This window comes from Puma concolor, chromosome D1, assembly GCF_028749965.1.
Source record: "Puma concolor isolate L17-30 chromosome D1, mPumCon1.1.hap2, whole genome shotgun sequence".
Classification (NCBI taxonomy): Eukaryota; Metazoa; Chordata; class Mammalia; order Carnivora; family Felidae; genus Puma; species Puma concolor.
In genome coordinates, this window is record NC_141676.1 from 82,528,291 (window position 1) to 82,542,385 (window position 14,095).

General features: G+C 36.1%; 1 protein-coding gene across 3 annotated transcripts in view; it reads left to right on the forward strand.

The window, feature by feature from the left end:
• Window positions 1-14,095, forward strand: part of CNTN5 (contactin 5) — a 1,391,028-nt gene that overhangs the window by 1,067,833 nt on the left and 309,100 nt on the right. For all 3 annotated transcript variants that reach the window (XM_086678621.1, XM_086678620.1, XM_086678619.1), the window contains 3 exons: window positions 86-267; window positions 8,615-8,751; window positions 11,010-11,139. In XM_086678621.1, coding sequence (XP_086534747.1) covers window positions 86-267; window positions 8,615-8,751; window positions 11,010-11,139 — 449 coding nt within the window. The remainder of the gene's footprint in view (window positions 1-85; window positions 268-8,614; window positions 8,752-11,009; window positions 11,140-14,095) is intronic.

Below are 14,095 nucleotides of genomic sequence, written 5' to 3' on the forward strand. Positions count from 1 at the left end.
ATTAAGTGCTTAAATTACCAGATAATAGAATCTATGTTCCTAATAATGGAAAGTGTATTAACAGTATTTTTGCTCTTAATTGTAGCCCAGTTCCAACAATCACATGGATGAAGGTTAATGGTTATATTCCTAGTAAGGCACGTCTGCGGAAATCTCAGGCAGTGCTGGAAATACCCAACGTGCAGCTGGATGATGCAGGCCTATATGAGTGCAGAGCTGAAAATTCACGTGGAAAAAACTCCTTCCGTGGACAATTACAAGTATACAGTAAGTGTTCTCAGCAAAGCATGATGCTCTAGTCATTCCCAAGGGTCAAATTGAAAATGCAAATTAATTTGAACGACATATTGTTTGTTAGGTAGTACATAAAAACCAAGTAATAATTTATAATCATACTATTTTTGCATGGTAAAACATCATGTAAAATTATGCTATACACAGAAGTGCTTTAAATTAAAAATGAATGGGGAAATAACAGGTTCTTTGCATAGAATAGAGAGTGGCTATACTTAAAAATTAGATGTTTTCCTTGCACCAAAGCCATTCTCTGATAAATTAAAAATCTTGTAACCTTTATTAATTTATTCTTGCCATTGGCCTGAATCAGGAATTTCAATCTATTGTCCATGCACCAAATCCTGCCCAGATGTCACTTTTTTGAAAATAAAATTTTAGGGGCACCTGGGTGGCTCAGTCGGTTAAGCGTCCGACTTTGGCCAGGTCATGATCTCATGGTTCATGAGTTTGAGCCCTGCATCAGGCTCTGTGCTGACGACTTAGAGCCTGGAGCTTGCTTCAGATTCTGTGTCACCCTCTCTCTCTGCCCCTCCCCGACTCACACTCTGTCTCTCTCTCTCAAAAAAAAAATGAATCAACCTTAAAAAATTTTTAAAAGAAAGAAAAGAAAATTTTACTGGAACACAACCACACCCATTTGTTTACATATTGTCTATGTCAGCTTTTACACTGCTATGGCAGAATGAGGCAGTTGAGACAGAATTAAGTAGCTGATTTGCAAAGCCTAAAATATCTACTATCTGGTCCTTTACAGAAAAACTTTTCTGACCCCTGGCCTATATTAATATATCTGTATGATAAATAGCCTCTACAACATACAAACATTTATATATCCAAAAATGCCAAAGAACCAACCAGGTTGTGTATAAGAACTGGGAAAATCTACTTCAAAAAATATCTACAATTTCATCTTTACTTCTGAGGATCATAAGTTGTATCTACTTTTCATATTTGCTTTTATAATGTACATGAAACATAATGGGTAAGTAATAGTATTCTTATTTCCTATATGAAGACACACACACACACACACACACACACACAACCACACACACATACACACAAAGAGGAACACTATAATCTAGAACATTGATATAAGAAAATTCAAATGCTTTCAATATAAAACTATCCAAATTGCCTATTTGGCTGAACCCACCAAACAACTACAACTGTCACTGTATCTCAAGATCCATTCACCTAAAAAGCTTACTGCCCTGCAAAGGAACTCTTAAAGAACAGTTTGAAACATTAATATCTGAATTTAAACTGATTTTTCTTTCTTGATCTCTAATAACTCCTTTAGGAATTCAGTAGTCCAACCTTATTACTCTACCATACATATTTCATTCATTCATTTATTCAATTAATGTTTATTAAAAGCCTATTATTGCTCTACATACTAGCAGTAGAACTTTGAAGGAATTCGTGGTCCACCAGATTAGATGAAATGCAAACTCCACATTAGAACAGAGCATGTTGGGGCGCCTGGGTGGCGCAGTCGGTTAAGCGTCCGACTTCAGCCAGGTCAGGATCTCGCGGTCCGTGAGTTCGAGCCCCGCGTCAGGCTCTGGGCTGACGGCTCGGAGCCTGGAGCCTGTTTCCGATTCTGTGTCTCCCTCTCTCTCTGCCCCTCCCCCGTTCATGCTCTGTCTCTCTCTGTCCCAAAAATAAATAAATGTTGAAAAAAAAAAAAAAAAAAGAACAGAGCATGTTGTCTGCAGTGATAAAGGCATGTGCAAAGGATTGTGGGAGCAGATTCTACTGCATCTACTGGGATGAATCAGAGAAAGCTTTCCAAAGGATATCTTTAAGCCTTTCTTTATTTTTTTTTTTTTTTTTTTTTTTTTTTTTTTTTATATATGAAATTTATTGTCAAATTGGTTTCCATACAACACCCAGTGCTCATCCCAAAAGGTGCCCTCCTCAGTACCCATCACCCACCCTCTCCTCCCTCCCACCCCCCATCAACCCTTAGTTTGTTCTCAGTTTTCAACAGTCTCTTATGTTTTGGCTCTCTCCCACTCTAACCTCTTTTTTTTTTTTTTTTTTTTTGTTCCCCTCCCCCATGGGTTTCTCTTAAGTTTCTCAGGATCCACATAAGAGTGAAACCATATGGTATCTGTCTTTCTCTGTATGGCTTATTTCACTTAGCATCACACTCTCCAGTTCCATCCACGTTGCTACAAAAGGCCATATTTCATTTTTTCTCATTGCCACGTAGTACTCCATTGTGTATATAAACCACAATTTCTTTATCCATTCATCAGTTGATGGACATTTAGGCTCTTTCCATAATTTGGCTATTGTTGAGAGTGCTGCTATGAACATTGGGGTACAAGTGCCCCTATGCATCAGTACTCCTGTGTCCCTTGGATAAATTCCTAGCAGTGCTATTGCTGGGTCATAGGGTAGGTCTATTTTTAATTTTCTGAGGGACCTCCACACTGCTTTCCAGAGTGGCTGCACCAATTTGCATTCCCACCAACAGTGCAAGAGGGTTCCCGTTTCTCCACATCCTCTCCAGCATCTATAGTCTCCTGATTTGTTCATTTTGGCCACTCTGACTGGCGTGAGGTGATACCTGAGTGTGGTTTTGATTTGTATTTCCCTGATAAGGAGCGACGCTGAACATCTTTTCATGTGCCTGTTGGCCATCCGGATGTCTTCTTTAGAGAAGTGTCTATTCATGTTTTCTGCCCATTTCTTCACTGGGTTATTTGCTTTTCGGGTGTGGAGTTTGGTGAGTTTAAGCCTTTCTTTAAAGGCTAAACAGGGGAAAGCATCCTGAAGAAAAACATAGAGCCATTTAGAAGTTTGTAAGATTGAAGCACTAGCACTGGTTTGTTTATTTAGGCCATGGGTATTATAGTTTGATGAAACTCACAAAGCAAACTGTTCACAATTTCTTACTACATCATTAGGTCAACTGTGTAGCCATAGGGGTAAAAATTCTTGCTTCTGTACCCCAATGAACAATAATTAACATTCAAATACATTATGTTGGTTTATACTCCAAAGTGTGAAGTTATACCAGTTTCTCTCTACAAATAAAAATCTGATACTGAAAAACAAGTGTTCAACCAGAGCATTGTCACTCAAAACCACACAAAGAAATGCAAGGAGAGACTGTTACTCTTAAGGCAATTTGGGAAAATTTCCAAATCTTTCTGGGTGGTGAAAATTGGCCCACACCTAAGTTATAATTAGATTTACAGTACAGGACAGAACCTCCCACATGGCACTACTCCATTGTACCTCTCTCCATTCCAGCTACTTGATTCATAGTAGTAATGATTATTTCCAAGAAAAAAGAAATAAAATTGATTTCACTCAATATTACTGGTTTACCTTCTGGTAAGAGTGTACTACTAAGAAACAAACTGTGACCTCTCCTTGTCATGCACAATTAGATGTACGATGCAGGCCAGCCAGGTAAGGACAGACCTTCCCAAAACATGCATCATTTTGAATAGAAAATAATTAAGATTATTGACTAGAAAAAGAAACTGGGCTAGCTGGCTACTCTGGTATATAACATCTGACAGTTTGGGAAGGTATCTTGGAAGAATTTGGCCTTTCACTGTAGCCCATTTTTAGGGTAGTTTTTCTACACTGCTCCTGATTTTGCCCAAATAGTTCCAGTTTATGTCTGTAGCACTGGGACAATAACAAAAAGCTCTATTTCACTTCCAGAACTGTCTTGGTTATTACATAGTCACCCAATTTGTACTTTTAAATCTGTTGCCTTTGACATAAGGGCTTTTCTCCTCACCCCTGAAACTCTGTAGAATTTAAGGATCTTGGCTAGCATTTCCTCCTGACAGTTGATACAGAATAGCATGATGCATGAATATTTCACTGTATCCATGGTTTGTATTTGGAATGTTCTCCTTTTAGGAGAATGGATTTTTGTTGGAAGTTCTGTAACCTGATCTTCAACCAATGAAAAAAGTAGAGGCTGACACTTTAACCTAAATGGTCAATATCACTGAGTACTGAAAACATATAGTTTTTCTTGTGTTCTCACTGTCTTCATGAAAGTGTAATTATGGGAATGTTTTACATGTTCACTTAGTTGTTTAGCTCAATGGATGAGCCAAGGTTTTAAGACAACCTTTCTAGTCTCTGTTTTTGTTGTTGTTGTTGTTGTTGTTGTTGTTTTTGGTCAAATCATTACAAAATGAGTGCCAACATAGGTGGTAGGCATAAATTTAAGCCACACGGTATTTATAATTAAGACTCTGTAGGGGTCCTTGGGTGACTCAGTTGGTTAAGCCTCTGACTCTTGATTTCAGCTCAGTTCATAATCTCACAGTGTGTGACATCAAGCCCCATGTCAGGTTCTGCACTGACAATGTGGAGTCTGCTTGGGGTTCTGTCTCTCCCTCTCTCTCTCTCTGTCCCTCCTCAATGCTCTCCCCCTCGCTCTCAAAAAAAATAATAGTAATTTTAAAAAAAGATCTATATTGTAAACATAATGCAACAAATAACACAACAAAAAGTCCATGGTACTAAAATAATAAAAATAAAGGTAAACTTACAGGTGTTATTTAACCAATACATTCGAATAACAATACTAATGAAATAAAAAAAAAATTAAACTACAAAAAAACATAATTGAATAAATTGAAAAAATAACAATTGAAACTTAGAAAAAACTACATATGTATTCTATTAAATATGTCTTTTTTATAACATATGGTAGTTTTATAGGTGAAATAATTTCTTTCATTATTTCTATGTCTTTTAACTTCTGATGATTAATCAAAGACTAGTCACACAAATTTACTAGTCACACAAATTTTTAGTCTTTATATTTCCAACATAAATTGAACCCTATTTGTTAAAGTTCTCAATTAAGATGAAAAGAAATAATGAAAAAACAAAAAGAAGAAAGAAGTAAGGAGGATAGGAGGAAAAGAGAAGGAAGGAAGGAAATTAAAACAATTTTAAGCAGTTTTATATGCAAGGAGATCTCAACAGGAGGTACTTTGTGTAGAGAAAAATATTATATAAAGATATGTGATCTATGAGTTTAAATATGTATCATGTGCCCCACAACTAATAATTTCCCCAAATATCCAATAAGAAATAGAATTTTATTTTCATTGTAGTGTAGTATTATAGATTTCCTTATTTTTTTTTTTCTTTTTCAACGTTTTATTTATTTTTGGGACAGAGAGAGACAGAGCATGAACGGGGGAGGGGCAGAGAGAGAGGGAGACACAGAATCGGAAACAGGCTCCAGGCTCTGAGCCATCAGCCCAGAGCCCGACGCGGGGCTCGAACTCACGGACCGCGAGATCGTGACCTGGCTGAAGTCGGACGCTTAACCGACTGCGCCACCCAGGCGCCCCATAGATTTCCTTATTTTTAAAAGATCTCTGGAGAGTGCCCTCACAAATTTTAATGCCTTCCAATGTCTACAATTTGATTATTAAGCTTTTCCAAGACAAAGATTTGCTTTGTTTTGTTTTGTTATTTTTCCTATCAAGCATTCTGTTAAGCTGAATGGATAAACAAGATGAGATATATATATATACACACACACACCATATATATATGTTATATATGTTATATATATATATATATATATATATATATAACATATATATGGTGTGTGTGTGTGTATATATATACACATACACACACATACATATGGTGTGTGTGTATATATATATATACATATATATATATATATATACACACACACAGACATACATATGGTATATATGGTATACATATGGTATACATATATATATATGTATATATATATGGTATATATACATAACCACAGAGTATTATGTGGCAATCAAAAAGAATGAAATCTTGCCATTTGCAACTACATGGATGGAACTGGAGGGTATTATGCTAAGTGAAATTAGTCAGAGAAAGACAAAAATCATATGACTTCACTCATATGAGGACTTTAAGAGACAAAACAGATGAACATAAGTGAAGGGAAACAAAAATAATATAAAAACAGGGAGGGGGACAAAACAGAAGAGATTCATAAATATGGAGAACAAATTGAGGGTTACTAGAGGGGTTGTGTGGAGGGGGGTGGGCTAAATGGGTAAGGTGCACTAAGGAATCTACTCCTGATATCATTGTTGCACTATATGCTAACTAATTTGGATGTAAATTTAAAAAAATAAAAAATAAAATTAAAAAAAGGAAACCTTATATGATTTAGACTCAAACTTGAATTATTATTAGAATTAAAAGAGACAAAGAAGAAAAGTAGAACATTCCAGGTGGATTTAACAATTTGAGGAAGATGCAGGGTGTTCTTAGGAGACAGTAAACCTGTGTGCTTGGATTACAAGGATCATGAATAGTATGAAGTAGACTGGCAAAGCAGGGTAGTAAAATTTACAGAAAGCCCCAATGAGAAAGTAGAGTTTAATGTTACTTTTGTATCTTACCATTCCTATCAGCATTTTTAGCATGCATGAGAGATAACTAAAAAGGGACTCATTTTAAAAGACAGGCATGAAAGTCATGAAAGCTAATATTTGAAGCTCACCATGGCAAGATTTTTGCTTGATAGCTCCTAGGCTGATGATATTGTATCGGATGTTGATGTTGGATCACAGAATGTGTTCAAAGCCCTACAAATTCTGAATATGCCAAAGTAAGGCTCCTTACAGTCATTATCTAGAAGACCAATGAGCTATTGAAAACAAAATTCCCATTCAGAGATCAGGAGAAGGCAAAACACACTAGGAATGCAATAAATGCTTCCAATTCATTTTTTAATGTGCCAGAGTAGAATGAAATAATTGTATGCTGCCTGGAGTCAGAAATATCTGACTTTGTTTTTTTTTTGTTTGTTTTTTTTTTAATTTTTTTTCAACGTTTATTTATTTTTGGGACAGAGAGAGGCAGAGCATGAACGGGGGAGGGGCAGAGAGAGAGGGAGACACAGAATCGGAAACAGGCTCCAGGCTCTGAGCCATCAGCCCAGAGCCCGACGCGGGGCTCGAACTCCCGGACCGCGAGATCGTGACCTGGCTGAAGTCGGACGCTTAACCGACTGCGCCACCCAGGCGCCCCTGAAATATCTGACTTTGAATGTGGTTTCTATGCCTTATTAATTGTGTGACCTTGGGTAAATTTTTTTTTTTTAACCTCTCTGAGCCAAAGTTTCCTGATTCATAAAATTAGATGTTTGTTTTCAGGATCGATGTAACAGGGATTAATTGATAATGTAGCTCAGTGTCTAGGACTAGCAATTAATAAATGAGAGTTCTTTCTCACTCTGTTTCCTCCCTTTTAAACTGCTTAGGTTTTGGACCCACTATTGTCCCTTTAGACCCACTATTCTAGTATTCAGGTGCAGTTTCCTTTAGTACATCTTCTTTCCTTTCTTGTGCTACCATATCCTATAGCATTGACGTTAGACTTCCTCTACCACAATATAAACTCCTAAAAAAGAAATGACATAGATGCTCCTATATCCTTAATAACTTCTAAGACCAAGAAAGGACTAAATAGTATGAAGTGAATGAATCAGTGATCAAAGTCCTCACTGTCACAAAGTAAAATATGTTATAGGTTAATGCCAAAAAATTTGCTAGAGAAAAATAATTGTTCAATATTTATAACTATTGTTTCAGTTTTTTCAGTGTTTTTGTGGACAAAGAGTCATTTGTTTTTAGTAGTTTTATTTTAAAAATTATCCAATGGAGGAAAGACACTATTTTGTGTCTTACAGGTTGTAAACAAGTACATTATCTCTTTCTTGATAAACTAGTTTTTCTCTGTTGTAATTTTGAAAAAGGATTTTAAAAGTTTTGAAGAATGTTAATAAATATATAAAAAATTTTACACCAAGAGAAATTTGAATTAATAAATTATTTTTCCTACGCAATATAATTTATTTTAGAAAAAACAAAAATAAAAAAGCAAAGCAATTATTCAATAAATGGTCTTTTTGTATTATATCACCTTGCACTAACGCTGCCTCAATATCTGGAAAAAAAGAATGCCTCTAAGTACTTGATTTCCTATTAAACAAGTTCTGATACCTTGGGGAGACTGTAGCCACTTGCTGTAAGTTGGGTAAAACAATAAGATACACTTGACCTAGCTTACAAAAGTGTTTTAAATTATCAAAATATTATCACTGCTATATCTTTTTACACAGGAAATAGAGTTCTGTGTGCAATGCAATGTTGTGCTTCTTCTGAATACCTACAATTATGTGAATTGATAAAAAAATTAATGCAAGTAATATTTCCACATGAATTTTGAATTTGGTAAAGTGTTTGAAAAATGAAGTCATCCTTCTTTAATTCTTAAACTCTTACAGCTTATCCACACTGGGTAGAAAAACTGAATGACACTCAGTTGGACAGTGGGAGCCCTCTCCGATGGGAATGTAAGGCTACTGGAAAACCCCGACCCACATACCGTTGGCTGAAGAATGGAGTGTCCCTCTTGCCTCAGGTACTGTTGGTAACTGTTAATCTGTTCCAGTGTAATTTTAACAGGATTTCACACAGGATATGACAAACTATCCTCCTTTTGTCTTATTGAAAGTCATTTCTTATATATGCCTCCTAATGTAGTGAAGTGAGAAATAAAATGTATTTATAAATAAATTTTTTAACGTTTATTTTTATTTTTGAGACAGAGACAGAGCATGAATGGGGGAGGGTCAGAGAAAGAGGGAGACACAGAATCCAAAACAGGCTCCAGGCTCCAAGCTGTCAGCATAGAGCCTGACGCGGGGATCAAACTCACGAACCGCGAGATCATGACCTGAGCCGAAGTCAGACGCTTAACTAACTGAGCCACCCCAGGCGCCCCTAAAATTTTCTTTTTAATTACCTCATTAATTTTTGAGGAACATGTTGTTAGTTTAAGTTTTATTTGATCCTATAAATTCATGGGAAAATATCAATTATTATCATAGATTCATTGCTGTCTCTAGCTGACTTTTAGATATCATCTAGCTTGTTCTGTCACTTTGCAGATGGTGGAATTTGTCCCAGAAGTAAAGTGACTTGTCCAAGATCATGTATCTGGTGAGAGACGAGACTATTATAGAATCCTAGCTTTCTGTATCTTGGACAGGTTCTGTGACATCCTACTTAATAGGATTTAAAAACTAAATTTTTTTTTAGTAACTTTGCATATTTTTGAAACATGTACTGGATTTGAAAATCAATCAATTACTGTTTAGTTTTAAAATGATGGTAATAATTTTAGCCAACTCCCTTGTATGGCCTTTGCAGAAAGGAGGGCAAGGCGAGAATAGTTCACTATTTATGGCCAAAAATGGAAGGGTGGTATATGAGGTTGAAATTCCGAACACAGATTATGCCCAGGTCCTACCACTACCAAGAGGTCTCTTGTCTGTCATTCACCTCTTTGGGCTTCAGTTCGCTCCTTTATAAAATGAAGAGATTGGATCATATCATCCCCACAGTCCCATCCAGCTCCAACATTCTCTTATAAAACCGGTTAGGCCAAAACAAAACACAATTACAGAAAACGAATACAGAAATACAAATAACTATAGAGCCATTAAAACTGAGGGTGTGAGAATCCTGAGTCATTGATTCATTGTCTCTTTCTCTCTAATTTTCTGTGGATACCAGATAAACCTTGAGAAAAGACTATGCTGGTCATATTTTCTTTCAGCATCCCAGTAAATTAAATTCCACTGGCAGATAATACTGTTGCAAAGTGAATGGGCTTATTTTGAAAATTATGTAAACTTACTTGGCATCTCTGTTGATAGGTAAACCACTGATCACTAAAATTAAAAGAATTATTTTTTTGGCATTAAGTAGACAGGATACCTTAACAGCATTTTAAATTTCATATTTGTTTTTGAAATGAGCTCTTGGCTTCAGTTGACCTCAATTTGCCTATGCTCGGTTTTCTGAGTTCTATATTAAATTTTATCTGATAATGAGTTTATATTTTTTGGTCAATAATTTTGTACAGAATCCAGTTGCAGGGCAGTTTTTTTGTTTTAGTTTGTCAGGAAGTGAGAAAAGGTAAACTTCTGATCACATTAATATAACAAAGGGATTCTTTTTTTATTTTTATGTTTATCTATTTTGAGAGGGAGAAAAAGTGTGAGTAGGGGAAGGGCAGAGAGAGGGATAGAGAGAATCCTAAGCAGGCTCCACACTGCCAGCATGGATCCCGATGCAGGGCTTCAGCCCACAAACCACAATATCATGACCTAAGCCAAAGTCAGACACTTAACTGAGCCACACAGGTGCTCCTAGCAAAAGGATTCTTCGTTTGACCTGGGCTGGTTTTAACTTTGATCTTACTTGTCTACAGTCACAATTTTTTCCACATGTGAACCCCTTCTTCTTATGTAAAATGAGCTCAACCAAAAGCATTATCTGCTGATTATATTTTATAGGCTGATCTAGTATATCAAAAAAAAAAAAAACAAAACAAAACAACTGCTCAGTATAAAAACAAAACTGAAACTAAAACTCCTAAGAGTAACTACAGTAAAATACTGTTATGATGTCTTTTTTGACCAAGAAATAGTTATAATTTACAAAAGACATTTTATCATAAAATAATGAACAGTAAATTTGTGTTATTAACTTGTCAAATAATGTTCAACTGCATTCATCGGAGGCTTCTTTCCCTCGGACTGGAAGAGAGTAACTGCAAAATCTGTATGATTTATTCATTTTCTTTATCTATTTATTTTTATTTTATTACAGAATAGGATTGAGATGGTTAATGGAGTATTGATGATCCACAATGTGAATCAATCAGATGCTGGAATGTATCAGTGTTTGGCCGAAAATAAATACGGAGCCATTTTTGCGAGTGCTGAGCTGAAGATTCTAGGTATGCAATCTAAGTAAATAAATAGGAAAAATGTGTTGCTTCTTTTCATGCTTTAATTCTTACCATACTGAAGTTTTATGATGTAATTGTAAAAATCTAGTTTATTACTTTAAAATAAATGATATGTTTTCCTGATATATGTTTTTAAGCTTTTGCAGGACAAGTTTACATTGCATACAGTTTGTCCCATCACTTCTTTTATAAGGTCTTTTCAACTTTAGTTTTAATAGGTTTACACACTATCTTTTTTATGGTATATAAAAATCATGTAAGAGATATGTTAATTTTCATAAAATAATATCTTGAGGGCAGGGGATCATAATGCCGATTTCTAGCAGCCTCTCCCTGCTTCCATAGCAATGCTAATATTTACCCACACAGCTCTTACTTACCAATAGGCAAGACAACATTCCAAGGGAAAGGCAGCACTCCGAGTGAGGTAAAGCACCCTCTCATCATGGGGTATCTACCATTATTAGCCTTACCTGAAAGGGAAAGCCTTTCTGAGACTAAGCCCAGCTGTCTCAGAGGGTTACACCCTTGATAGTAGTGTAACCAGGACACTAGCACTTCATTATTTAAGTACCACAAGAAAGATTCCATCCAGTGGAACAGGCTACTCAATGGAACATGTTTGGGCCACAGGAATGGATTTTACTTTTTTGCATTCTAGTTTCCTAAACTTTGCCCTGGGATATTTGTAATACAAAGAAAGAGACTTGAGTGATCAAAATTCACTGTCTCCCAAGGTGGGTAGGAGCCCAAGTGTACTTTCTTGCTCTGCACTAAAATTCCCATAGCACAATATTAACAGAAATACCCAAGATCCCAGGAATCTGGAAACTTACCACTTACATATCAGCTAAATGTAACATTCTATAAATCACCTTATTGAATTATGAATGTTCGCACTTAGAACTTCTCCACATTGTGATAAACCCACTTAGAGTAGATACAGGAGCCCAAATTTCCATCTCCTGCAGTATAACCAATCAAATATGAATGTACTTTCATGTCAGCTTACACTCCAATATTTCTGGATGAAGAAGCTAATTCAGCCTTAATTGTTTACATAGAAATATTCTCAAATGTGTCCTTTTCTCATTCACTAGACATATTTTCAAAAGTACCTCTTATGAGTTCTACTCCTAGTAGGCATACAAAATTATTTAGCCTAGCAGGCTAGGATTTTGATGGTTTCCTGTCTCAATTTAGGTTTTTCATCCATTTTGAATTTACTTTTGTGTATGGTGTAAGAAAGTGGTCCAATTTCATTCTTCTGCATGTTGCTGTCTAGTTCTCCAAGCACCATTTGCTAAAGAGATTGTCTTTTTCACATTACATACTCTTCCTTGTTTTGTCAAACATTAGTTGCCCATATATTTGTGGGTCCATTTCTGGGTTCTCTATTCTATTCCATTGATCTATGTGTCTGTTTTTGTGCCCCTACTGTACTGTCTTTTTAAAAAATATTTTAATGTTTATTTATTTTTAAGCGAGACAGAGAGAGTGCGAGCAAGGGAGGGGCAGAGAGAGAGGGAGACACAGAATCTGAAGCAGGCCCCAGGCTCTGAGCGGTCAGCACACAGCCTGATGCAGGTCTTGAACCCACAAACCATGAGACCATGACCTGAGCCGAAGTCAAACGCTCAACCAACTGAGCCACCCAGGCGCCCATACCATACTGTCTTGATGATCATCGCTTTGTACTACAGCTTAAAGTCTGAGATTCTGATGCCTCCAGCTTTGTTTTTCTTTCAACATTATTTTGGCTATTCAGGGTCTTTTCTGGTTCCATGTAAATTTTAGGATTGTTTATTCCAGCTCTGTGAAGAATGCTGGTGTTATTTTGATAGGGTTTGCATTGAATGTATAGATAGCTTTGGGTAGTATTGACATTTTAACAATATTTGTTTTTCCAATTCATGAGCATGGAATGTTTTCCATTTCTTTGTGTCTTCTTCAGTTTCTTTAATAAGCTTTCTATAGTTTCCAGCATACAGATCTTTTACCTCTTTGGTTAGGTTTATTCCTAGGTATTTTATGTTTTTTGGTGCAATTATAAATGGGATCAATTCCCTGATATCTCTTTCTGTTGCTTCACTATTGGTGTATAGGAATGCAACCGATTTTTGTACATGGATTTTATATCCTATGACTTTACTGAATTCATGGATCAGCTCTAGCAGTTTTTTTGGTGGAGTCTTTCAGGTTTTCCATGTAGAGTATCATGTCATCTGAAAAGAGCTAAAGTTTCACTTCTTCTTTGCCAATTTAGATGCCTTTTATTTCATTTTGTTGTCTGACTTCTGAGGCTAAGACTTCCAACACTAAGTTGAAGAAGAGTGGTGAGAGTGTATATCCCTGCTGTGTTCCTGATCTTAGGGGGAAAGCTGTTTTTCCTCATTAAGGATGATATTAGCTGTGAGCTTTCACATATGGCTTTTATGATGGTAAGGCATGTTCCTTCTATCCCAACTTTCTTGAAGGTTTTTATCAAGAAAGAATGCATCTATTGACATGGTTATATGGTTCTTATACTTTTCTTCTATTAACGTGGTGTATCATATTGATTGATTTGCTAATATTGTACCAGCATGCAATCCAGGAATAAATCCCACTTGATCATGGTGAATGGTCTTTTAATGTACTATTGAATTCAATTTGCTAGTATCTTGACAATTTTTACCTCCTTCCTCATCAGAGATATTGGTTTGTAATTCTCCTTTTTAGTGGGGTCTTTGTCTGGCTTTGGAATCAAGGTAAGGCTGGCTTCATAGAATGAGTTTGGAAACTTTCCTTCCATTTCTATTTCTTGAAACGGTTTGAGAGAATAGGTATTAACTCTGCTTAAATGTCTGGTAGAATTCCCGTAGAATGCTATCCGGTTCAGGATTCTTATTTGTTGGGAGGTGTTTGATAACTGATTCAATATCTTTGCTAGTTATGGGTCCGT